The sequence below is a fragment of the Micromys minutus genome, assembly GCF_963924665.1.
Source record: "Micromys minutus genome assembly, chromosome: 4".
NCBI classification, from domain to species: domain Eukaryota; kingdom Metazoa; phylum Chordata; class Mammalia; order Rodentia; family Muridae; genus Micromys; species Micromys minutus.
This window is the reverse complement of record NC_137973.1, coordinates 40,088,921-40,116,162: the sequence shown is the minus strand read 5'-3', so window position 1 is coordinate 40,116,162 and position 27,242 is coordinate 40,088,921. Positions and strand designations below refer to the sequence as shown.

Genomic DNA, 27,242 nt, shown 5'->3' with positions numbered 1-27,242 from the left:
AATTCAGGAATGAAATAAGTATCATACATCTTAACTGAAGTACCTGAACAGGTGTTGTGTGCTTGGCAACTGCCAAAAAAGGAAATGTGTGTGCCCTGTGATAAGTGGTCAGGCATATGTCACTGTTAGAACAAGAAAGGTGGTATCGGTGAAATACTAAAGGAACTGAGTCAATATGAGGAAAGCTGTACACACCCTAGTAAACACTTTACATCTGATAAACCTTAGGGTCTTAAATGGTTTAAAAAGCCAACTGGGGCTCTTCTGAAGCAATCCCGAAGGCATCATGACCAAGCTCATTCTTGTCACAGGTGAGTTGGTACTTGGACATAGAGAATCTATGCTACCTAGCTTCTTTTGTTCTCTGGATCTGACAACCATGAGTCATCCTCACACTACAGCTCTGCGCATCACTGTTATTTTGTCATTTTAATTGTTTTACATCATGCAATCTCTTGTTATTCTAACCTCACAGGCTGTGATGACTCTTCTGCTTTTATTGATGACAGAGGTGTGGCCTTTAAAGGGTCTCACTTTTTTTGTTGCTGTTGCTGCTGTTTTTTAACTAGTAAAAATGTTTATTCAACTTCAGGGCCCAATAATTTACAAGTGATTAATTCTCATAAAAGAACATTTTAATTTTTTAATTCAATTGTGGTGATTTAAATATGATTGTCCCAAGGAGTGGCTATTAGGAGGTACGGCCTTGTTGGAACTGTGTCACTGTGGGGGTGGACTTTAAGAGAACTTCCTTATCATTGACTGAAGATTTGAGTCTTCTACCTGCCTTTGTAACAAGAGGTAGAAATCTCAGCTCCTCCAGTTCCATGCCTTCATAGATGCTGCCATGCTTTTTGTCATAATGATAATGGACTGACCTCTGACCCAGAAGTGGCCCCAGTTAAATGTTTTTCGTTATAAAAGTTGCCTCCATCGTGGTGTCTTCTCACAGTAATAAAACCCTAACTTTTTAAGAATACATTCTTGCAATATAAACAATGAAACACAAACATAGGGAACTGTTATAATTCAAACTGTTACATGTATAATTTTCCATTGCCAAAGAATGTTTTAGTATTTTTTTATTTAACCTTTTTTGTACAGTTCAGATTTTATCCCCCTCCCAGTCTATCCTCTGACATTCCACATTCCATAACTCTCTCTCCCTACCCCAATCTCCACGAGGATGTCCCTACCCTACCCCATACGTCACCAGACCTCCCCACTCCCTGGGGCCTTAAGTCTCTTGGGGGTTAGGTACATCTTCTCTGACTGAGTCCAGACCCAGCAGTCCTCTGCTCCATGTGTTGGGGGGCCTCATATCAGCTGGTGTATGCTGCCTGGCTGGTGGCTCAGTTTCTGAGAAATCTCAGGGTTCTGGGTCTTTTCAACAATACTTGTCTGCTGGTTCCATTTGGTCTAGTCATTTATTCCCCCCACCCCCATTTTCCTATACCACCTGTCACTGAAAGCTTACTAGTTGCTCTAAATTTGTGCTTCGTTGAGCCTCAAACTTTCTCAGACGAAGACTGAAGCTGAACAGGTAAAATATTCAGAAGCGATCTGGTTATGTGATAGTTCGGGCCTATCATCTCAGTAATCAAGAGATGCAGGAGAAGGTTCTCTAGTTCAAGGCCAGTCTGGAATAATTTGTGAGACATGCTGCCTCCAAACCTGCTCTGTTGTGGCCAAAGAAAGGCACCTGGAACAACACATCTCTGTTCCTCTACCAAGATCTCTTCAAAAATGCTCCAAGAAATTCAAACTGGTGGGAATACTGTTCTCTGCTTTAGCAGATGGTTTGACTGTTGGAAGGCTGGACACACCCCAGCTCTGGAGGGTGAGACACAGTCTAAACTATGATCACTAAGTAAGATGAATCAGAGTAACTTCAGACAGTACTAGTTTAGTGGATAATACACTTAACAGTCAGTAACAACTACTTAGGACATAGAAGGTGGACAGTATGGCCATTGACATTTTCCACCAAAGCATAAGAGTAGATTAAAAAGTATATTCACTGAAAACAATACCCCCTTGAAATAGCTATAAAGTTTCACTTGGAATGTACTGATATAGGACTAGGAGAATGGCCCTCAGAATCTTAGAGGCTGATCCTCAAGGATTCAAGCAGCTGCTTCACATTAAATGTTTGTCTTTTCTCTCTAGGTTTGGCACTTCTGCTGAATCCTCAGCTGGGTATGTCATGACTTTGTGTTTGTTTACAAAACTTTTCTCCACCATAAGTCTCAAATCTCCAAGTTATTCCTAATGTGGTTTTCTTAGCTGTGATTTTTAAATTATAACCTTATATTACATTATTTGAAAAAATTACCAAGAGATAATGAGGGAAAGAGATGGGTTTTCAGTGTTGGGAGTAGACTGTTTTAGCTCAGCTCTCAGTGGTGCCCTCTGTAGGATGCCCACCTGAGCATTAACAAACCAGACCTTGTAGAGCTTCACAGGAATGGTGGCATGATTTCTAACAGGTCTTCTAAATGAATGTCATATTTCTAATTATCAGCTTCAAGTCAGTGCCTGAGGTCTAAGCTGCAATGTCTGTTTAAGAGTCTTAGCACCAGTCACCTCTTCCTAGGTAACAGGTGCTGTTCTAAGTACCATAAGGGAAAGAGGCAGGACCAAAGTGTCAACAGAAGTCACTGCCATCAGCATCAGGCCACTGCTCTTATTCACCTCCCACAGGTTCTGCCTACCAGCTGATGTGCTACTATAATAATATGGCCCAGGACAGACCGAAATTGGGAAGTTTCAGTCCTGCTGATATTGACCCCTGCCTGTGTACTCACCTCATCTATGCCTTCGCTGGGATGCGAAACAACAAGATCACCATGAGAAGCATAAATGACTTGACTGACTACCAAGCCTTAAATACTCTAAAAAGCAGGTCAGAGAATGGAGAACTGTCTGATCTGTTGTCTCTTGGGTTAATGGTTGCCACATTAATGCTTCTTAAAATGTGGTTCAAAATCCATGGATGTGGGATAAGGACCCAACCAATGTCATCAGTTTTATTAACACCATTTACGTATATTTATCACACACAGCATGAGTTTTGAATGCTGCCTACATTTTAGAATAGTTCATGACCTCAGTAGCATATTTTAACTTCAAACACTTGACTGTTTCCTGAATAGTCTTTACATAAAGGTTTCTTGAACTTTTTATTCCTGTCTCACTGTTTTTTCTTTTTTCTTTTTTTTATTCATTCACTTTCCATCAAGATCATTGCCCTCTCTCCCCATCCATCCTCCCACAGTCCTTCCCGCATTCCTTCATTCCCTTCTTTTCTGAAAGAATAATGCCCACCTCACCCCCAACAAATATCCCAGCACCTTGGCAGATCAAGTCTCCACAGGTGTAGCCACTTCTCCCACCGTGGCCAGATAAGACAGCTGACTTAAGGGAATGGATTCCACAGACAGGCTACAGCTTTAGGTAGAGACCCCACTCCATTTGTTTAGGACATGAAGACCAATCTCCACATCTGCTAATTATGGGAAATTATATTTGCTAGATCACGATGGTGTATGCTCTTTGGTTGGTGGATCAGTCTCTCAGAGTCCCGAAGGGTCCAAGCTAGTTGACTCTGTTGGTCTTACTGTGGAGTTCCTATGCCCTCTGGGGCCCTCAATCCTTCTCCCAACTCTTCCATAAGATTCCCTAAATTCCATCCAATGTTTGGCTGGGGGTCCTAACATCTGTTTAAGTCAGCTTCTGGGTACAGCCTCTCAGAGAACAGCCATGCTAGGTTCCTGTCTGCAAGCATAAAAGAGTATCATTAGTAGCAATGTCTTGGATTGGTGCTCAAAGATGGGATTGGTCTCTAGTTGCTTATTGCTTGGCCATTGCCCCAGTCACTGGTCTGTCCCCTGTTCCTGAGTTTCTTATAACTCACTCAACTTTTTATTAAAATGTCCTTAGATTATTTTTTTCTTTTTGAAAATATTGTTCTCTCACATAATACATCTTGACCACAGTTTCCCCTCTCTCTCCTCTTTCCAACTCATTTCCCATTCTGTTTCTTCTTCATAAAGAACAAGCCTCCAAGAAATGACAGCCAAACAGAACAAAACAAGATATAAGGCAAGACAGAAGCCCTCATACTGAGGTTGGACAAGGCAATCTAACAGAACGAAAGAGTCCCAAGAGCAGGCAAATGGATCAGAGATACATCCACCCCAACTGTTAGGAGTCCTACATAAATCCCAATATATGAAAGGACATAATGCAGACCACTGTAGTCCCCATGCTTGCTACTTCAGTCTCTGTGAGCCACTGTTAGCCCTGCTTAGTTGATTCAGTGAGCCATGTTCTCCTAATGTCCTTCATATGTCTGACTCCTACAATCTTTCCTCCCTTTCTTGTGTGGGGTTCCTCGATCTCCTACAGGAAGGACTCAATGAAAACCTACTATTTAGAATCTCTCTCATGGTGAATCTCTGCATCCACTCCCATCTGCTGCCAAAGGAAATCTCTTTAATGACGACTATATGAGACACAAATCTGTAAGTGTAGCAGAATAGCATTAGGAATCATTTCACTAATTTCTTTCATGGTCTTTTTGGGTTTTCTTTTGTTTTCTACCCTAAGCCTCTGGGCTATCCAGTCTCCAATTCCTGGCCATCCAGGCAGTGTAGAGTATGGGCTCATTCTCATGGAATGGGCCTCACATTAAGCCAAACATTAGTTGTCACTCCTACAAATTCTGAACCAATACATCTTATAGGCAGAAGAGATTGTAGGTTGACAATTTTGAGATTGGGTTGGTGTCCAGATTTCTCTTTCCATAGCCTACAGACTTTCTTGCACCAAAGAGACTAGATTGTAGGGATGAAGTCTACATGCAGGTACCAGCTTAACTTCTCTACATTCAGTGAGCTGTGTGGATTTTGTCTTTGGTGATGGGGCCCCACTGTCCATTCTCTTTTCTAGCATCAACCTGGGTAATTTAAGGATTTCCATGTGACTCCTTTAGCCAACAGCCCAACTGAGTGTGAATTTTTTATGTGTATAAGTATTTCACCTGCATGTATGTCTATGCATTCAGTGCCTATGAAAGCCAGAAGACACCATCATATCCTCAGAAAGGGAGTTACAGATGGTTATGAGTTGCCATGTAGGTGCTGGGAGCTGAATCCAAATCCTCTGGAAGAACAGCCAGTGCTCTTAACTTCTGAGCCATTTCTCCAGGCCTTTAAAGTTTTACCAAAATATTTGTAACCTGTCAACATCTAGTGTGTTGAGGTCCCAAGGGTAGGGTCACATTAATCAGGACACAGGATGCGCTGCAACAATACAGTGATGCATTGTTTGTTGAATGCTACAGAGTCTCTTATAGACAAAGCAGAATAGATTTCTTACAGCTTCTAATTATCAACAGTTTCTGTTTCCCTAGCAATAATGTATCTTGGTTCAAGGTGAGCCAAACCTCCTTGAAGACTAAGAAATCAATCTGCAGTCTAATTCTTTGATGTGTTGTTGCTTATTATTAAAAAACAAAGAACGCTTCTCATGAGAAAATGATCATGAAGGCCACTTCCTCAAGCATGGAGCTTACTTGGCATAACATCAGGATACTCTGCTGATAAAGTATGCCTTTTAGGTATCTCAGTCTGCTGAGAGTTACAGACATCCCATGTCACCTCACAGCTAGCAAGCTGGGAACAGTTAGCTCCTGCTGTTTCTCTACAGCAAACTATCTTTTCCAATGTAATCTTGATAACCACTCTTCTAATTTTTGCTTTCTGTGCTCAGTTTTGATTTCACTTACAAGTCTTACTTGTGCTACTTGCCTTTGTTTATTTTACATATTTTCATGTTTTTAAACTTTTTATTAGATACTCTGTATTTACATTTCAAATGTTATCTCCTTGCCCCAACCCCTCCCTCCTCTTCTTTTCTTCAGGAATGTACACTAGCTCCTAATCACACTCTCCAACTCAGTGCCTTGGCATTCCCCTACATTGGGAAAACATGCCCTCACTGGAACAAAGGCCTCTTCTCACATTGATGCCAAATACTGCTATTCTCCTATACATATGCAACTGGAACCATGGGCCTCTCAATGTGTGCTCAGTGGTTGGTGTTCTAGTCCATAGGAGCTGTGGAGGATTTGGTTGATCAACAATGCTGTTCTTCCCATGAGGCATTTTTCTGCATGCTGACTGCCAGTTGAAGAACCATTTGTTGAAGAGGCTATTCTTTTCCATTAAATGTTTTTAACTCCTTTGTCAAAGAACAAGTGACCATAGATAAAAAGGTTCATTTCTGTCTGAGTCAGCTGCTGGGTAGATTTTCTCAAAGGACAACATGCTCCTCTTTGCAAGCATAACAGAATATCATTAATTGTCAGGGACTGGTGTTTGACCATATAATAGGACTCAAATTGGGCAAGTTATTGGTTGGTAGTTTCCTAGATCTCTGCTCCATCCCCCATGCCTGCATTTCTTGTACACAGGATAAATTTGGGGTTGAAAGTTTTATGGGTGGGTTGGTGTCTCTATTGATCCACTGAAGTTCCTGCATAGCTACAGGAGGTAGTCTCTTTAGGTTTCATATCCCCAATATTGTGAGTCATGGCTAAGGTCACTCCCATTGATTCTTGGGTGTCTCTAATTATCCTGAGTCTTTGTCTCACCTAGGAGATGCCCCAACAGGAGACAATTTCCTGAACAGGACACCAATGGCCATGGCTCTAAGAAGAACAACTGATAAATGGGCCCTAATAAAACTATAAAACTTCTGTAAGGCAAAAGATACTGTCAATAAGACAAAACTACAACCTGTAGATTGGGAAAGAGTCTTCACCAACAGTACATCTGACAAAGAGCTAATATCCAAAATTTAACAATTACTCAAGAAGTTAGATACCAACAACCCAAATAACCCAATTTAAAAATGGAGTACAGAGCTAAATAGAAAATATTCAACAGAGGAATCTTGAATGGAATGTGAAACAAGGGAAATACTTCATTTCTGGAAGGAGTGCAAACTTGTACAATCACTTGGGGAATCAAATTTTTAATTTAAATATATTTTGATCATATACTTTCCTTCCTGAGTCCATCAAGATCTTCTTACTCTTCCACCAATTTTAAGTTTTATCAAAAAAATCAAAAACCCAATACAAAAAACAATTCTGAGTTCATGTTTTGATTCTGTTTTTTTTTTTTTTTTTTTTTTTTTTTTTTTTTTTTTTTTTTCCCCTCTTCAAAAGTATTTCACAATTTATTCTTGGAATTGTTGAATGTGCTTTGGAAACCATGTTTAAAAGTCACTTCACAGACCACTCTGAAAAGGGCTCTTCTCTTTCTTTTTCTAGAAGATTGATAACTTCAAGTTTTGTGTTTTGCTCTTTAGTCACTCTGAGTTGATTCTTTAATATGATGTGTGACATCAATTTGACCATTTTGTTATTCTTCTTGCAGAAAACATGGTGTATTCCTAGTAAGCATCTGACACATGCTGCTGACCCTTCTGACCTAGGAGCTACATGTTTAGTAGCAAGGATGTAAACAATGTGTTACATCACTGCCATAATTAGCATATGAAAAACAAGTGCAATGGTTCTTCTTTTCTTTGTCCTTTTTTGGAAAGTTGGTGTGAAGAAAAAAACCACAAACAATTTCAGCTACTTATATCAGGAAACAAGAAATAGAGGATATTAGAATTTAGAAATCACTGAGCTCAAGATTTAAAGAATTTGATGTGTTATAATAATGTGTTATAATGAGGATTTTTTTGTGTTAAAGCAAAATAACACCTCATATCTACTGCTTAAAAGATTTGTTCAGTTCAATAACATCAGCAAAAGGAGACTCAGATGATTTTTCCCAATAGTAATGGCTCTATCATGAGTACAGCTGGGTAAACATATTCTATGATTACAAACTGGAAATAAACTCTTTTTCCAGGCTTTTGTGCCAAATATGACCCATGCAGTTCTTGCAACAAAACTAGAAAGAAAAAAAAAAATAAAAGAATGCAGTACCTAGCCCAGCACACAGAGTCAGAATCTCTAAGAAATGTATAATAAACCTATAACAATTTTTTCTTACAGCCCTTATTAATTCTTATTGGTGTTTATGTTTGGTATTCTCAAGAGTGGGTATAATTCTAGCCTAGCTAATCTATACTAATTGTGAAGGAGGCTTTGTAAATAATAATGGTCATTTTATATAGTACTACTAAAATGAGATAATTAAACTGTTAAGCTATAGCCACCATAATTACTATCAGTCACTACCGTCCTCAAAACAGTGGCCCACAATTCTACAATTCAGATTTTCAGACCAGGACTTGAACCACAATTATGCTAACACAAAGAAAGTTTATGGTATTAAAAGAAAATTGTGCTGGAATGTGTTATATCATGTGAAGACGACCCAAAATAATATATTACATAAAAATGCTATTTAAACTAAGGGGACCCATGGATTTTAAAAACATTCTTTACCTTTTACTTTTAAGGAACATCCAGCTGAAAACCCTCCTGGCCGTTGGAGGCTGGGAATTTGGACCTGCCCCGTAAGTTCTCTCTAGAAAACCATTCTCTCGTTTACTACCAAACACAAGCTAACCCAGCATGGACTGTACTGCAGTACTTAACAACACCACAAGAGACATTCCATACGTGAATTCGTTAACTCAATGAATTGACAGGAACCTTACTCATGAGAAGAACATACCAGGAAGATTGCTGTGGCATCATATGATTAAATTCAAGTGGAAAGTCAAGTACAGCACAATTTAACCTGATTTAGCTACCTGATTTCAGGGTGCCTCTTCCTAAAGTTTTTCAAGGGCACAAGAGCTCAAGAATGTCTTATATAACTGCCTTGTCTTTTGGAGATGTTTACTCATAAGACTTCTTTGAGTGCACATGAACTTGGAGGGTATTTGAAGACATAATAAATTAAGATAGCTGGCTATCCAGGAAAACAAAGATAATGTGGGAATGGTTCTAGTTGAGGATAACCAAACAAAGGGAATTCTGACTGCTAAAGCTGATAAAAGTAGTGGTGTAAAAGGAGGGTGAAACAAAAACAGGAATGAGTGTTCATCAGGTTAAGGCATCCTAGTGAAGAGCTCAGAGATGGAATTGGGCCTGGAAAGTGCTTTAATTCCAATATGGTAGTATCACAGAAGTCTGACCTGCCTTCATTTGGTCTCCCTCAGGTTCAGTGCCATGGTCTCCACTCCTCACAACCGACAGACTTTCATTAACTCAGCCATCAAATTCCTGCGCCAGTATGGGTTTGATGGACTAAACCTAGACTGGCAGTTCCCTGGGTCTCATGGGAGCCCTGCTAAGGACAAGCATCTCTTCACTGTCCTGGTGCAGGTGAGGAACGCAGGAAAAGAAAAATGTCTTCAGCTCTAGAAGGCTCAAAGTCTGTTCTTTCCAAGGAGAATTGGGTGGTTACAGAGTAAAGCCAAACTCAAGTGAGTTTAGAATTAGTATTAGCAACAGAAAAGATTCTTCTTTATGGAGTATCCATTTAATAAGTAATATTTTAAATATATCACATTGTTTTTTAAAGTAATGCTTTTTATTCACCTATATACATATTTTAGTTCTTTGAGAATATCATGTATTATATTTTGATCATATCATCCTCCCCCTTATATTCTCCCAGATCCATCCCTAATTCCATATCCACTTAACTTTGTATAATAAACACACATACACACACACACACACACACACACACACACACACACGCGCGCGCGCGCGCGCGCAAAACCAATTTCGATTAGTGCTACCTCTATACTCTTGAGTATATAGCCCTCCACTGGAGCATGTCTTACCTATCAGGGCCACACCCATGAGGAAATCTAACTTCTCCTGAAAACTATCAGTTATCAATAATTCCTCCACTAGAGATAGAATTTCTTGACTTCTCTCCACCCTATGCTGGGCTTTTGTTTGGTCAAGCTTATATAGATCTCCATTTTGAGTGCTCTATAATAAAATTACCACAAACATTATGGTCTTTGTTCTACAGATAGGCAACCAAGGCTATAACTACCTGTTCTATATGACTACAGAATTTAGTTCTGGGAATAATTACATGAGATTTTATGATGTTAATAGAGTAACATGTGCTCTGTGGCACATATTGGGTTTAGGCTTTAAATGTGAAAAAAGCAAAATCTTTAGCTTTAAAGAACATACACTGTGAGGTAGAATACTGAAACAAAATCAACAATTGCCCACTCTTTATAATAAGTCCTGTGATAAAAGGCTACAGAGTACAGAAGAAACCCAGAGAAGCTTGTGTGAGGCAGAATCAGAAAGAGCTTCCCCAGTAAGTGATGCCCAGTCTCAGTCTTGGAAAATCACTGGTTTCCACAATTAGGTCACAATGGACATGTCACAAATGAAGATACAAAGATCAGTGATCACATGACTGAAATATTATGAGTTTGAACAGGAAGCAAGAATCTGATCATGTGTTTTTTTTTTTAGCTAAAGAATTTAGAATGTTCCCTCAACATAATTGTGAATCCTTTGAAAGAATGTATACAGTGAAGAAATATGACTAAACTTTTGATTTTGACTTAGTCCTCTAACATTGGCCACAAAAAAAAAAATAGAGTAAGCAGGCAAAGCTCCAATTGACATAAATTAAGGAACAATCAGAGGAAATCAATGCTTTTACACTGAGAAAATGAGGGCATATATAAAGAGATATTTGAAGACATAAATTTGTAAGATGTGGGGATCAACTTTAATTTTAAAAAAAATAGAGAATCTCCCCAGATCTCTGACTTAGAGGACTATGTTGTCATAAATATATGATAATGGCAAATACAACAAAGAAGTGCCTTGGAGGAGGAAGAACTGGTTCCTGTACCTCTAAACCTAGTGACCATGATGTATCTGAGTGGCCAGAATGCATTGGATAAATACTGATCTAGAGTTCATGGGAAATACCTTGACTTGATGGACTTGTATTATCAGCAAAAGAGATGACCATCAAGCAAAAACTATACATTATAAAGTCAAAGACTACGGAAGACTTTTAATTTAACCCATTCTTTACTTTTATTTTTTACTCCTTTTAGCAGATTGCTCTACCACTCTCCTATATCCACAGAGACAGATTATTTCCATATGGCCCCATATACTAGATTATCAGGCAGCCTCTGGATAGTTGCAACATAAAGTAATACAAAGTCAATCAGTTTATTTTTATCCAATATTTTATTTATTTATTTATTTATTTTATCCAATCTCTAATTACCAGATTCAGTCATTCCATTCCTTTATTTTAAATTTCTATCTATTCTTTGATAATCTTATACACAAATAAATGTACTTGTATCCCTTTCATTACCTTCTCCACCACTACACCTTTCCAATTCTCCCTAGACTTTCTTTATCCCACTCCTAACTTCAGTGCTTTAATTTTGAGTCCAATGACTGATGCTCATATTTACATGTGTATGCCTCCATCTACTGGAGCATGAGCAAACTACCATGGCCTATACCATTGAAGAAAACCAATTTTTTTCCACCATAGCCAATAGCTCCTCAACTGAAGGTGAGACCTCCTAAGATCCTTTCCTCTCTATACTGAAGTGTCAACTGACTTGATCTTGTGCTGGTCTTATGTAGAGAAATAAAACTGTTGTAAATTTGTGGTTGCAACAGACCAATCATAGCCAAAGGCATTATTTTTCAATAATATTCCCCAGTCTCTGGCTTTTACAATGTTTCCACCTCTTTTCTTCAATGCTACCTGAGCCTTTGGGAAATGAGGTATAATCCAGATGGCTCTTTTAAGGTTCAACACTTGACGGTCAATTATTCTCTGCATTTTCACCAGTTGTGAGTCTGTATTAACCATCATTTGCATTTGCATAAAGCAGCTTCCCTAATGAGATAGGAGAGTTGCACTAATTGTGATAGGGTACAAAGGTAAGTTACCTAGGAGGCAGTTTGATACCATTTTCATTAGGAAGACAGTATTAGTAGGGTCTATGAGTCCCGATCTACAGATTCTTGGCTATTTTGACAGTACCAGGCATGAGTTCCCCTCTGTGGAGCAGGAGTTAAATTCAGTTAAAAATGTGGTCATTACCACCATAACATTCATGCTTATTGCACTAGTTAGCATATCTTTCCAGGCCAGATTTTACTGTAGCTCCCAAGGGCCACATATCTGGGTAAGCCATCTAATGGCTTTTCTTTGCCACCAGTCTTCAAAGTACTTTCTTGACTTTTCTACATCCTATGAGCAAAGTGTGTGGTGCTCTTAGTAATAGGATCTCACCATCAAGTTCTATGGGTAACCAGCAGCAATGGCAATAGGCTGTATTGTCCTGCGGATCTCTGGGACCCCCTAACCAACTATTAAAACTGTGTTTTTTAGTAACCTATGGCTTCTGGGAGGGGCCTTACAATATTGCCTATGTAGGTAACTCCAAGTAAGCTTTTTGTTGTTGATGTATTTTAGGAAGCTTATAAAATAGTGGGTTTCCACACGGTTTTCTCAAATATCATTAGTATTAGTTATTTTTCCTCTTACCCCTACTGTACACTACACTAACATTCAACTCCACAGCTAATGTCCCCTTCCATACTTAACCCTCCTCCATTATTATTCTTTTTCCTCTCCAGACTGTTTTTTTTTTTTTTTTAAACTGGTCTATGTTTTCTCTCTTGGGCTCTTTTTTTCTTCCATAGACTCCAATGGCCTCTTTCTAGTTTCCTAGATTCATTTTTAATTAAAACTTGTCTCCAGAAAAAAATTACAGTTCTTCCCACAAAAGCAGCATAATATAAAGTCAGAAACATTGTGATATATGAGGTTAATATCTGAAGACAGCTCTAACACCCTTCTTATAATACCTCTTCATCTAATAAAATGTCCTAGTCACTTGACCACTTGTATGCATGGCAATTTCCATGGGCATTGTGTTGAAAAGTGACTTAGCACTCCCAAATAATGCAAGTATAAGAGCTGGCCCAGTAGTTTATATTAAGACTAGAGTCACACACAAAGCACAAGTAGGTTATCATCTGGCACTGAACATGCACCTTCTTTCTTAGCTTTGCATTGCATTTGATGAGATGTTGGTCCTCTGACATACATCAGCTACAGATAAAGTAGAAGGAACTTTCTCCACCATTGAAATCTAGATATAAGGAACTGAAGCAAATGATGCTTCAGAATATGGCAATGGTGGTGGAGATATCAGTCATCTGAGACCTAGATTTTGGATGACTAGCTACTAACTTAAGATGAGGCATAGTGACATTTTTCAAACCCTATGAATATTAGATGACTGTTCTATTGACTTTATTGAGATGATGACAGTAAGATAAAACAAAATATAAAAGTGCTTTTTAAAAATATATACTTATGTTATTAGAGGGGCTGAAATAAATGTGTGCTTTAATATTCTGTAGAAAATGCGTGAAGCTTTTGAACTGGAAGGCATTGAGAACAATAGCCCCAGGCTGATGGTCACTGCCACAGTTGCTGGTGTCATCTCCACCATCCAATCTGGCTATGCTATCCCTCAATTATCACAGTAAGTGGTCTACCCTATTCTGGAACTCCTGTAGGAATATAAACAGTCTTTGAATGGGTGCATTTTTCTGACACCAGTGTACCAAATGGCCATCAGAAATTATTTAAACAACAACTTTCATCCACAGCTCCCTAGACTACATCCAGGTCATGACTTACAACCTCCATGGCTCCCAAGATGGCTACACTGGGGAAAACAGCCCACTCTACAAGTCCCTAAATGACACTGGCATCAACACCTTCCTCAATGTGGTAAGACTTTTTACACAGATCCAAATGCAGACTAGAAATGGTCCAGATTATAAAAGGTTCGTCACAAAATAAAAAGAAAATTTTGAGCATGCAATATTATTCTATACCCACACTAACTACAACTTCAATTAAGCATTTTAGAAAGAAAACTAATAAATTATCAATATATAATTTGAACAGAAAGAAGAGGGAAGTAATATGACCCAGCACAGGTCACCAGCTACCTAGGGCCTATAACTAACTTTCTGCCACTGCAGGATTACATCATGACCTACTGGAATGAAAATGGGGCAGCACCTGAGAAGCTCATTGTTGGATTCCCAGCATATGGACAAACCTTTACCCTGAGTGATCCCTCTAACACTGGAATAAGTGCTCCTACTGCTAGTGCTGGTACACAAAGGCCCTACACAGAGGAGCCTGGCACCTGGGCCTATTATGAGGTCAGTGGATTGTCTGTAGAGTGCTCTGTATCAGGTCCAGAGCTGTACTGTAGCCTGGAGGCTGATGGATAGAAATCTACTGTTTATTATGTTCAGTATATATCTGCTCTAAGCAAAGCATCATTCCAAATTCATAAAAGTATTGCATTTATAGTCTATATTTAATAGAATGAGGAGTGCTTAATATACATTATCTCTCCATGCAACAGACAACATTGTTAAGTCTATTTATATGGAAAAAGAAAGGGATAAATGAACATAGTCTTATATTACTACAGATTTCAAAAGTCCAACCCTAAACTATTGAGGTAAATGAGTATTTAAAAAATAGCATGAGCTGGGGATGTTACTCAGGGATCTAGCTCTTGCTTTATGAGTGCTGGCTTCAGTCTTTAGTACCATACACTTTTAAATGTATCATAGTGTACAACTCTATGTCACAAATACTTCTGTCAGCTATGGTGCCTCACATCTGTAATATTATCTTTCAGAAGGCAGAAGCAAAGGGATCAGTAGGTTGAAGTCCTAGCTATCGACTGAGACTCTATACCAAAAAGCAAACAAATGATTTTAAAATGGACTAAGGATAAGGCTCAGTTGCACGGTACTTACACAGCACAAACAATACCATGAGTTTCATACCCAGTATCATAAAAAAGAGAAATATATCACACTTCTTAACTCCAAATAAAACCCACTAAAAAAATAAGAAGAATCACCCCCCACTAAATACATACATTAAAGAAAGAAAAAATAGTGTTTCTTTGTCTCTTATGAGACATAATATTTAGATGATCTTTATCTCTTGAATTGTATCTCTTGAAGATTTGCACCTTCCTGAATGATGGAGCCACTGAGGCCTGGAATTCCGCTCAGGAAGTGCCCTATGCCTATCAGGGTAACAAATGGGTTGGCTATGATAATGTCAAGAGTTTTCGAATCAAGGTAAAGTCAGTTCTTTGGATGTTCTGAGGCCTCAACCCTGAATTTCAATAGAGCAAATGACTCATTATCCTCTCTTCTCCAACAGGCTGAATGGCTTAAACAGAATAACCTGGGAGGTGCCATGCTCTGGTCCCTTGACATGGATGATTTCACTGGCTCTTTCTGCAACCAGGGCCAATTCCCTCTGACCTCTACTCTGAAGAATGCCCTCGGAGTGCACAGTACAAGTATGTAATACCAGGGACATGCCAAGAATATGCAAAATCCCTCCATCAATTCAAAGGGAGCCTTGGTATGCCTATATCCATTGCCAAGGGAGACTCCTCATACTTCATCCTACTGCTCTTGAACAAATGAGAGTCATTGAGCATTCCTCAACTTCCATGCCAGGAATGTGATGCCTCTAGAGAAAACCAGGCATACTTAGAAGCAGAATCCAGGTCTGCTAAGTCTTTGAGGTGTGCAGCAGTCTACAAAAATTGTGCTAACTTTTACAATAAATGTATATGTCTCTATGGGGCTGTTCTTTGATATCTCACTTACCTCTCTCTGGGGAGTTCTAACAAAGAATCAACACTACTCTCACATTGCTATACATATTTTTCTTTATATCAAAGCTTATTTGTGCCTGAATCTTTACTTTTTTACATAGTAGGTACTAAGTAAGTATATTTTACTGACTTACTTGCAGGAAAAAATGGATTTTTTTCATTCCAAATCCAACTGGCTTTGAGGCAAGATAGAAAGACAGGAAAATGTGTGAGAATGTGGGTTGATATAATTTCTTAAATCCTGAGCATAGAATTGTCCTCTGATCTAACCTATAATCAAGGTCACCATGTTCACACTTTATTTCTAGCAGAAACTTGCCTTCTCGTGAGAATCCCATCTCACCACTCTGTGCGGTGTTTCTCAGGTTGCTTGGCCTCAGTTTCAGATCTTCAGCAAGTCAATGTTCCTCTGTACAGTGAGAATAAGAACTGGAAGAGAGGCTCGGAGGCAGTGGATTCTGTGTCACCTGTGCCAAGAGAATAATCAAAGAACCTTCTGGTACAGCCCAAATGGAATCTCATAACTTCCAAATGGACCCTCTTTCAAAATAAGCTGGTGTGAAGAAGCTAGGCGTGAACTTGTCCCTACCAGCTTTTCCAGAGCTCTGAACAGTTGACTTCGCTCCTTGCCAAGCTCAAAGCTCATCTTTAATTACATATAGTACTAAAAATAAAATCAACATCAAAACATGAATTCCCTTGGTTTGCAGGTGTGCATGTGTGTGTGTGTGTGTGTGTGTGTGTGTGTGTGTGTGTGTATGTGTGTGTGTGTGTGTGTGTGTGTGTGTGTGTGTGTGTGTGTGAGAGAGAGAGAGAGAGAGAGAGAGAGAGAGAGAGAGAGAGAGAGAGAGAAATTTGGTGAAAATGTTTTTCCAACATGAAAACACCATCTGCCTCCAGAGAAAGGTAGAAACACTGTGTGAGCATAGAGCCATCCACTCTACCTACAGTCCTCCACCTACCTGTGCATGTCTGCATGATGGCTGTAAGGAGGAAATGGCTGGATTTCAGTGTACAGGACAAGATGAGAACGTTTACAAATGTCTGTAACATAGTAAAAATTCTCAGGAAGAAGCCATCATGAGTCCTAGACTCCTGAGTATATGCAGTGCAGCCTGGTTTGTCCAAAACTGAAAGTCCAGACATCATCCTGCTTCTGCTGAAGGCCAAGTGCTGCTCTAATGTTTACAGGATTAGCAACTGTGCAGTACACTTATCATGGAGATTCAGTAAATGCATCGTAGAATGTCTGCTGAGAAAATGAGCTAGAAAGATCCTTTCTTGTGAACATGTACTATACTTAAAACAGTTGTGGCTGCCAATTGTTGTCACGCCTCACATGGTTGTTCAATTGACAGGTCATTAGATTCATTGGAGCAGATTATAGTGTCATCTCATTGAATTCACAACCAAGAACAAGGACTATTGGTCTGTTATTCACTAAGAGGAGTCACAGAGTCTGTAATATGTAAGCTCAGAAACTATAGGGGAGTTTGTGCATAAGGAGAAGAGAAGGATGCTTTAAATGCAACAGCTAGAACGTAGGAGTAAGTGAAAGCACTCACCAATAGCCTTATAGCTCCTAAGTCTACCTCCATCGCAATGCCAGAAGTGTTTCTGCATTTAGAGTCTATAAAACCCCACTGCAGCTAAGCAAATCTCCTTACTCCTTAAAGCACTCAAGTGTGTTTCTCTTACTTACAATTAAAATTGTCTTCATGTAATAAGAATTTTTTTTCTGTTTTGTTTCTCCAGCACCCACTGTATGTTCACCTTGTGTCAAACTACTTTTGTTTTTTTCAATTTTTACTAATTTCTATTTATGATTTGAAAATTTTGTACATGTATTCAGTAAATCTTTTTTGATAATTTATTTATTTTTATTCTTTTAACATCCCAATTACAGCTCCCCTCCTTCCTCTCCTCCAAGTCCACCCTTACAAGTCCCTCCTCCCACAGCCCCCTCCCCTTCTCCCCCAACCCTGGGACACCTAGTCCCAGCACACTCTCCCACTCAGGCTCAACCAGGTAGTCCAAGTAGGGGAAGGAGATTCAATGATAGGTTCCTTGCCTTTTATAATAGGTCACCCTGTGTAGCCCAGATGGGTCTCAAAATCCTGGGTTCAGTCATTCTTTTGTCTAAACCTCTCAAACAGTTGTAATTACAAGCAGATGCCACCACTTCCAGCTCAAATTACAACTGATGGACATACATTTTCTTACTTAGTGTATAAGCAAACCTCATAAGACAGATAGTACTACTTCCTGGAAACAGACCTGGGGAGGCTTGCTTCCTTGTAAAGCCATATCCAGAGCCAGACAACCAAAGTTTGGACCCTTCCCTATGGTCTCACTACATCCCCTGACACCAAGCACAGGGATCTCATGAGAGGTGGTAGCACTGGGGACTAATAAAGGACCAGCACACCCCCACACACACCCACACACCTACACACCCACACAGTTAATTACCAGCCACATAAACTCTAAGCACTTTCTATTACTACATGCCAGATGCCATTCTCTAAGTGTGAAAGGCACAGTGGTGAGAAAGGCTAATTTCCTTTTATAAGAGGATAATGATATGTTGCTTCTGCAGTGTTGAACAATAAATAAAAAAAGGAAAATGAGGTAGACAAAAACTTGCTAAAATGTGCCCAGTGAAGGACTATACTTTGATTTATCCTGTCCCAGACAATGACACTTTTGGGAAGATCTTAACCAAAGCCAAAGACAGTCAACAATTTTCTTAGCAGGGAAGAGTTTCTCAGGCACAGTTATAGCAAAGACAATCTCCTTGTAGTAGAAATGTACAAGGTACAATAAGTTATATCGCAGCATAAGGGATATTCAGCCCAGTATCCTGCTGTTGGTCATTGGTAGAGTTGCTATACAGAACAGGCTTTCAAGCTGCCTTTATACCACAATGATGGTTTGCAGAAAACCATGTCACAATGGCCTAAAGGGGGGCTTCTAGAGCAGGACTGTTGCTTAGCAGGTAGTCTTGGAAACACCCTTCATTTTCTTGCTAAAAGCCTATCAGGAAAGTACTGGCTCATGCTGACCGCAAATGAAAGTTGTTATGCATTACAGTTACTATCCAAAACTCTTGAGGAATTTCAAAAGTCTAAGACAGAAGAACAAGCTGACAAGTTCAAAGAGAATGAATTCACCCGTTGGACTGAACATCATGCCCTTTGGAACATCATTCATGGTAATGAAACTCTCAGACTCCAGTTTATATATGAAGAGAAAACCACCCCTTTCCTGGTAGAAAATAAATAGTAAAAAGGCAGGATAGATAAAGGCAGTTCATGAAAGATAACAGGAGGAACCAGGTCCTGGTTTGGGAGGAGAAGCCTCTCTAGTTGTACCAAAAGCCTTGACAAAGAGTTCCCCAGTAAGAGAAATTAGAAAAGTGTCTTTGGAGCTGGATAATGCCATGGGCAAAGAAGTGGTAGGCATTTCCAGCTGTGCATTAGCAAATTTACACTCAGTCTACATTCATGAAATGACCCTGTGGGGACCCTTACAGTCTCACAGCAGCCCTCAGAGGGAAGACATGACTATTGCCACAGTCCTTTATATATACACCAGGGACTTGGAGCTTCAGTAGCTCCCACCAGATTATGAAACTAGGAAACACAAACCAGGAAGACTTGGTGAATGCTAGTCTATGAGACTTCAGAGCCTGTGTTCATCTGTTACTACTGAATGACAGAGTGTGACATTTTAAAAAGACTAAAAGGGAGGATTTAGAAAGTTGACTTCCTCTCCACTGCCCATTTCCTCTGGACACCTATCCTGCAGCAGTATTTTTACTCCACAAAATAGAGATCTCCAATCTTGTTCAGATCTAAGACCTGCTTTGGGTGACAAATCATTTTATGAAGTTAACTTTCTCATTCTATTAATAAAGCAGTCAGAAACATACTCTGCACCACAAAATTTCATAGGTTGATATATAATACCCTAATCTTAATTTTAAAAAGAAAGTGAAATTCTGATACTATGTCATATATAGCAGTGAGCAGATGCTCAGCCTTAACTAATTTAAAAGACAAGGATATTGGATTCTTGCACCATATATTTTATAACAAATAAAATTGGGATTAAGAAGTTCAAATTTGGAGTTGTGTACGTTCCAAACGGGATATCGGGGTTTGAGCGACTAAGCTCGTCCTTTAAGAAGATGGCTGGGCGTAGTAAAAAGAGCGGTGAGGAGCGCGGCTCGAAAAACCAGATGGACTCTGGCTTCCTGGGGCTGCAGCCCACCTCAGTGGATCCCGCTCTGAGCAGGCGGCGGCGGCAGGGCCCCACAAAATAAGAAGCGTGGCTGGAGGAGGCTCACTGAGGAGCCACTGGCACTAGAGGTAGACCAGTTCCTGGAAGACGTACGGCTACAAGAGCGCACGACCGGTGGCTTGTTGGCAAAGGCCCCAGTCGGAAAGCTCTTCTTTGTGGACACTGGCTTCTAGAGAAAAGAAACAACTAAGAAGAGGTCCTGGATCCAGAAGAAGTCACAGTGTCTCCAGAAATCCCTACGGGTTGACCTTGCCCTTGACAATCATTCTAAGATCCCTGCTCCCAAAGACATCCACGAACACCAGGTCCCTAATGCCAAGAAGCTCAGACGAAAGAAGGAGCTATGGGAGAAACTGGCAAAGCAGGGCGAGCTGCCCAGGGACGTGCCCAGCTTCTTAGCCGTCCTGCACCAAACCTGGCCAAACCTGGGACCCAGGACATCATTGATCAGCCCTTCTATGACCTCTGGAACCCAAACAACCCTCTGGACAAGTCTTTGATTGGCCAGGATTAAGTTTTTCTGGAGCAGACCAAAAAGAAAGGTAGCCACCACCACCACCACCACCACCACCCCCCCAACATCAAGCCTTCCCAGGTGCCTGCGGTGAAGGTGATTCCTGCGGGAGCCTCCTACAACCCAACCTCTGAAGTTCACCAGGTCCTGCTTCGAGAGGCCCATGAGGTGGAGAAAGAGGCAGAAAAGCTGGAGCGACAGCTGGCCCTGCCCACCAGAGAGCAAGCTGCCACCCAGGAGTCTGTGTTTTCGGGAGATGTGTGAGGGCCTGCTGGAGGAGGTGAGGATGAGCCAAGCTGTGCTGAGCAGCCAGAGACTGATGATGGGGCCACCAAGACCTCCCCCACTGGTGCTGCTGGTCCTCAGAAGAGGATAGAGAAGAAGACGGAGCAGCAGTGGCAACTGGAGAGGGCTACTCACAAGCTGCGGGTGCAGCCCAGCTTCGGCACCAATAACTAACTCTTCAGGCTGCATGGGATCAAGGTCCAAGTGGCCCGGAGGCTGGCAGAACTGGCACGCTGGAGAGAGCAGCGGAGTATGTGTCGACTGGTAGAGGCTGGGGCAGTTCAAGTACCAGGCCCATGACACTGATGTGAAGCTCACCTCTGAGCTGTCTGAAGCCAAAGGGTAACATTCTCTGAGACAGGTTCAAGAGCTTGCAGAAGAGAAATATGATTGAGCCCCGGGAGCGAGCCAAGTTCAAGTGCAAATGCAAAGTGGAGCTGGTGGAAAAGCGATCTACCGTGAGATTCAGTTGTAGCTGTGCAGATGTCGGAGCCCGGTCCCTCGATTTAAAAAAAAAAAAAGTTCAAATTTTAATCCCGTATGAGCATTAGAGCAGATTTACAAGTTTACGCCAAAAAAAAAAAAAAAAAAAAAAAAAACACGTGTTAAGAAAATTAATGCCAGGTATTACATGCTTTTAATTCCAGCACTCAGGAGGCAGAGAAAGGAAGATTTCAGAATGTAAAGCCACCTATTCTAGATAGTGAGTTCCAGGACAGCCACAGATACATACATAGTCTTTACCAAAAGGAAGGAAGAAAGGAAGGAGGGAGGGAGGGGAGGGGGGAGGGAGGGTGGGAGGAAGGAAGGAAGAGGGGGAAGGAAGGGAAAGAAGAGGAGGAAGGAGGCAGACTTTCCCATCTTACTAGTTTGTAGTAACAGGAAACATCAAATAACAATGTGACATGTGAAACTTGAAGATAAAATCCTTTTTTCTCTAAAAGGCAGAGGAGGTAGATCATGTGTGAATAGTGAGGGAACAGTGCTGGGTCATTACTAAGTTTTCTGTGTTTTTGTTTTCGAAACAAAGGATTATGTAGTTCGGACTAATCTCAAACTCCATGTTCTCTGGCTTCCACCTTCATAGTGTTTGAATCGCAGGTGGTATCAACACATCTGGCTTAAAGATGTTGATATAAATTATTTTACTGGACAGATGTCTCAGCAGTTAAGAGCACAGAATGCTCTTCCAGAAGTCCTGAGTTCAATTCCCAGCAATATGGTGTCTTACAACCATCTATAATGAGATCTGAAGTTGTTTTCTGATGTGTCTGAAGACAAGAACACTGTACTCATACATAAATAAATATTTTTAAAGAAACAAAAAATTATTTATAGATGTATGATAATTCTAAAAATAACATAAATTAACAATAAAGTGTTGGGTTAGCTTCAGCAGGTGAACTCAGTGGTGTAGATGGAAACTCACTAGAAATAGAAATAATAAAGAAATAAAAGGAAAAAAACACTGGACATAAAAACATAGGAAAGAGATCAGTAGACATAGATGCAAGCAACACCAAGAGAATATAAGGGATAAAAGAGAGAATTTTAGATGCAGAAGATACCATGAAAAACACTGAGACAATTAAAGAAAATGCAAAATGCAAACAGCTCTTAATCCAAAACATCCAAGAAATCCAGGACACAATGAGAAAAACAAACCTGAGGATAATAGGTATAGAAGAGAGTAAACATTGCCAACTTAAAGGGCTAGTAAATATATTAAACAAAATTATAATTTAAAATACTTCCCAAACCTAAAGAAAGAGATGCCCATGAACATACAAGAAGCCACCAGAACTCTAAAAAGTCAGGATCAAAAAAAAACACGCCTTCCCTTACATAATAATCAAACCAGCAAATGAACAAAACAAACAAAAAGAATATTAAAAGCAGTAAGGGGAAAAGGTTAAGTAACATATAGAGGCAGACCTATCAGAATTACACCAGACTTCTCAACAGAGATCTAAATGCCAGAATATCCTGGGAAGATGTCATACACACCTTAAAAAATAAACAAATAAATAAACGCAAGTCAAGGCTACTATACCCAGTAAAACTCTCAATTACCATAGATGGAGTAAATAAGATATTCCATGATAAAACCAAATTTACAAAATACCTTTCCCTAAATGCAGCACTATAAAAAATAATAAATGAAAAACACTAACACAGGGAGGGAATTAACACCCTAGAAAAGAAAGAAAAAAATATTTTTGCAAAAAAAACCCAAAAGAAGATAGTAACACAACCATAATTCCACTTTTAACAAAAAAAAATAACAAGAAGCAACAATCACTACTTTTTAATATTTCTGAATGTCAATGGACTCAAGTCCCCAATAAAAAGACATAGAATAACAGACTAGATACGTAAACAAAATGCAGCATTTTGCTGTATACAAGAAACACACCGCCATAACAAAGATAGACACTGTGGCAGAAGAAAAGGCTGCAAAAAATTTTTGCAAAAAAAAATTTTCCAAGAATGGTTCCAAGAAAAAAGCTAGAGTAACTATTCTAATATCAAATAAAATCAACTTTCAACCAAAAGTTATCATAAAAGATAAAAAAGGACACTTCATATGCATCAAAAGAAAAATCTACCAGGATGAACTCTCAATTATGAATAGCTATTCTCCAAATGTAAGGGCACCTACATTCATAAAAGAAACATTACTAAAACTCAAAGCATACATTGCACTACACATGATAATAGTGGGAGACTTCAACACCCCATCTCATCAATAAACAGGCTATGGACACAGCAACTAAACAAAGACACATTGAAACTAACAGAAGTTATGAAGCAAATGGATTAAACATATCTATAGAACATTTCATCCTAAAACAAAACAAAACAAAACAAATTTTTTTAATTTTTTAAAAATTTAAACAAAAAAAATTTTGAATAGATTAAACAGATATTTATAGAACATTTCATCCGAAAACAAAAGAATATACCTTATTCTCAGCACTTCATGGTACATTCTGCAAAATGGATCATATAATGGATCAAAAAAAAAAAAAAAACCAGCCCTCAACACAAACAAAAAGATTGAAATAACCCCATGTATCCTATCAGATCACCTTGAAATAAGAATGATCTTCAATAACAAGAAAAACAACAGAAAGCTCACATACAAGTAGAAGCTGACCAACACTCCACTCAATGATAACTTAGGGAAGAAATAAAGAAAGAAATTAAAGACGTTTTATGCTTTAATGAAAATAAAGGCACACATACATAAACTTATAGGATACAATAAGTGCTAAAAGGAAAATCCATACCTCTGAACGCCTCCAAAAAGAAGCTGGAGAGAGCATACACTAACAGTTTGATAGCACACTTGAAAGCTCTAGAACAAAAAGAAGCAAATACATCCAAAGAAGTAGACAGCAGAAAATAATCAAAATCAGAGCTGAAATCAACGAAGTAGAAACAAAAATAACTATACAAAGAATCAACAAAACAAGGAGCTGGTTCTTTGAGAAAATTGACAAGATAGATAAACCCTTAGCCAGACTAACCAGAGGGCACAGAGATAGTATTCAAATTAACAAAATCAGAAATGAAAAGGGAGACATAATAACAGAAACTGAGGAAATTCAAAAGAATCATCAGATTTTACTACAAAAACCTATATTTAACAAAAAAATGAAAAACCTGAAGGAAATGGACAATTTTCTAAACAGATACAAGGTACCAAAGTTAAATAAGGATAAGATAAACCATCTAAACAGTCCCACAACACCTAAAGAAATAGAAGCAGTTATTAAAAGTCTCCCAACAAAAAGAAGCCCAGGACCAGATGGATTTAATTTGAAATTCTATCAGTCCTTCAAAGATGATATAATACCAATACTCTTCAAACTATTCCACAAAATAGAAGCAGAAGGAACACTACCCAAATTGTTCTTTGAAGCTACAATTACACTTATACCTAAACCACACAGAGACCCAACAAAAAAAGAAAACTTCAGACCAATCTCCCTTATAAACATCAATGCAAAAATACTCAATAAAATTCTGCCAAACACACATCAAAGAACACATCAAAATGATCATTCACCATGGTCAAGTAGGCTTTAACCGAGGGATGAACAGATGGTTTAATACACAAAAATCCATCAACTTAATCCACTATATAAACAAACTCAAAGAAAAATAAAAAGGTACTGAGAAAACATTTGACAAAATTCAACATCCTTTCATGTTAAAAGCCTTAAAAAGGTCAGGAATTCAAGGCCCATATCTAAACTTAGTAAAAAGAATATACAGCAAACCAATAGCCAACATCAAATTAAGTAGGGAGAGACTTGAAGCAGTCCCACTAAAATCAGGGACTAGACAAGGATGCCCATTCTCTTCCTACCTATTCAATATAGTCCTCGAAGTCTTAGCTAGAGCAGTTAGAAAACAAAAGGAGGTCAAAGGGATACAAATTGGAAAGAAAGAAGTCAAAATATCACTACTTGCAGATAACATGATAGTATACTTAAGTGACCCCAAAAATTCCACCAAAGAATTCCTACAGATGATAAACAACTTCAACAAATAACTAGATATAAAATTAACTTAAATAAATCAGTAGCCTTTCTTTACTCAAAGAATAAACAGGCTGAGAAAGAAATTAGGGAAATGACACCCTTCACAATAGTCACAAATAACATAAAATACCTTGGTGTAACTCTAACAAAGCAAGTGAAAGGTCTGTATGACAAGAACTTCAAGTCTTTAGAGGAAGAAACTGAAGATCTCAGAAGATGGAAATATCTCCCATGCTCATGAATTGGCAGGATTAATATAGCAAAAAAATGGCCATCTTGCCAAAAGCAATCTACATACTCAGTGCAACCCCATCAAAATTCCAACTCAATTCTTCATAGAGTTAGAAAGAGAAACTTGAAAATTCATTTGAAATAACAAAAAAAAAAAAAGGATAGTAAAATCTAATCTCTACAGTAAAAGAACTTCTGAAGGAATCACCATCCCTGACCTCAAGCTATACTGCAGAGAAACAGTGATTAAAAACTGCATGGTATTGGTACAGAGGCAGGAAGATAAATCAATGGAAAAGAATTGAAGATCCAGAAATGAACCCACATAGCCACAGTTACTTGGCACTGACAAGGAGCTAAAACCATCCAATGGAAAAAAGACAGCATTTTCAATAAACGGTGCTGGTTCAAATAAATGTCAGCATGTAGAAGAATACAAATTGCTCCATTCTTATCTCCTTGTACAAAGCTCAAGTCCAAGTGGATCAAGGACCTCCACATAACTCCAGATACACTGAAACTAATAGAAGAGAAAGTGGGGAAGAGCCTTGAATACTTGGGCACAGGGAGGAATTTCCTGAACATTACAACAATGGCTTATGCTGTAAGATCAAGAACCAATATGGAACCTCATAAACTTGAAAAGCTTCTCTAAGGCAAAGGACACTGTCAATAGGAAAAAAATGGCAACCAACAGATTGGGAAAAGATCTTTACCAACCCTATATCCAATATAGGGTTAATATCTAATATATACAAAAGATTCAAGGAGTTAGACTCCAGAAAATCAAATGACCCTATTTAAAAAATGGGGGGCAGAGTTAAACAAAGAATTGTCAACTGAGGAACATCAACTGGTTGAGAAGCACCTAAAAAAATGTTCAACAGGGAAATGCAAAGCCAAACAACCCTGAGATTTCATCTTATACCAGTCAGAATGGCTAAGATCAAAAATTCAGGTGACAGCAGATGCTGACAAGAATGTGGAGAAAGAGGAACACTCCTCCACTGGTGGTAGGATTATAAGCTGGTACAACCACTCTGGAAATCAATTTCAAAAAAAAAATGGACATAGTACTACTTGAGGACCCAGTTATACCTCTCCTGGGCATATACCCAAAAGATGTTCCAACATGTAACAAGGATACATGCTCTACTATGTTCATAGCAGCCTTATTTATAATAGCCAGAAGCTGGAAAGAACCCACATGTCTTCCATTCTGTTATATAGTAGAATGATAGTATTTTATGTGTTTAATTTTTAAGTTTCTTATTTTTTAGTCTTAGATGCTAGCTCCCCAAACACTGCTGTTCTGATTTTTGTACATTCTATACATATATTGGAGTGCTGTGCTTGTGCTGTACTGGTTAAATATGTTATGTCAATTAAAACAAAAATATTGTCTTAAAACTAATTATCTTAAAAACGAAAGTGTTAATTTTTAAAAATTTATATATTAATACTTCTTAAAACAAAAATGAATGTGAAAATTATCATACTAATACTAATATGAACTTATGTTTTCTTTATTAGCATTACCATAATCATAGTTTTTAAAGAATTCTTGGAATAAATTTGTACTAGGATTTTGAGACCCA

At 38.9% G+C, this 27,242-nt stretch overlaps 1 protein-coding gene and 1 pseudogene across 2 annotated transcripts; both read left to right on the top strand.

Annotated features, from left to right (window-relative positions):
* Positions 1–286: 286 nt before the first annotated feature.
* On the top strand, positions 287–16,240 carry LOC308420161 (chitinase-like protein 3; the record flags this gene model as incomplete). Its single annotated transcript, XM_080916063.1, has 11 exons — positions 287–311; positions 2,170–2,199; positions 2,704–2,905; positions 8,491–8,547; positions 9,199–9,364; positions 13,442–13,566; positions 13,694–13,817; positions 14,075–14,260; positions 15,086–15,205; positions 15,291–15,432; positions 16,122–16,240. 11 exons carry the CDS (start codon positions 287–289, stop codon positions 16,238–16,240), a joined length of 1,296 nt encoding a protein of 431 aa, XP_080772189.1.
* Positions 16,241–19,948: 3,708 nt separating this feature from the next.
* Positions 19,949–21,335, top strand: LOC308420069 (ribosome biogenesis protein NOP53-like; annotated as a pseudogene). The gene has a single exon. The product of its transcript is annotated as a ribosome biogenesis protein NOP53-like (transcript).
* Positions 21,336–27,242: the final 5,907 nt, after the last annotated feature.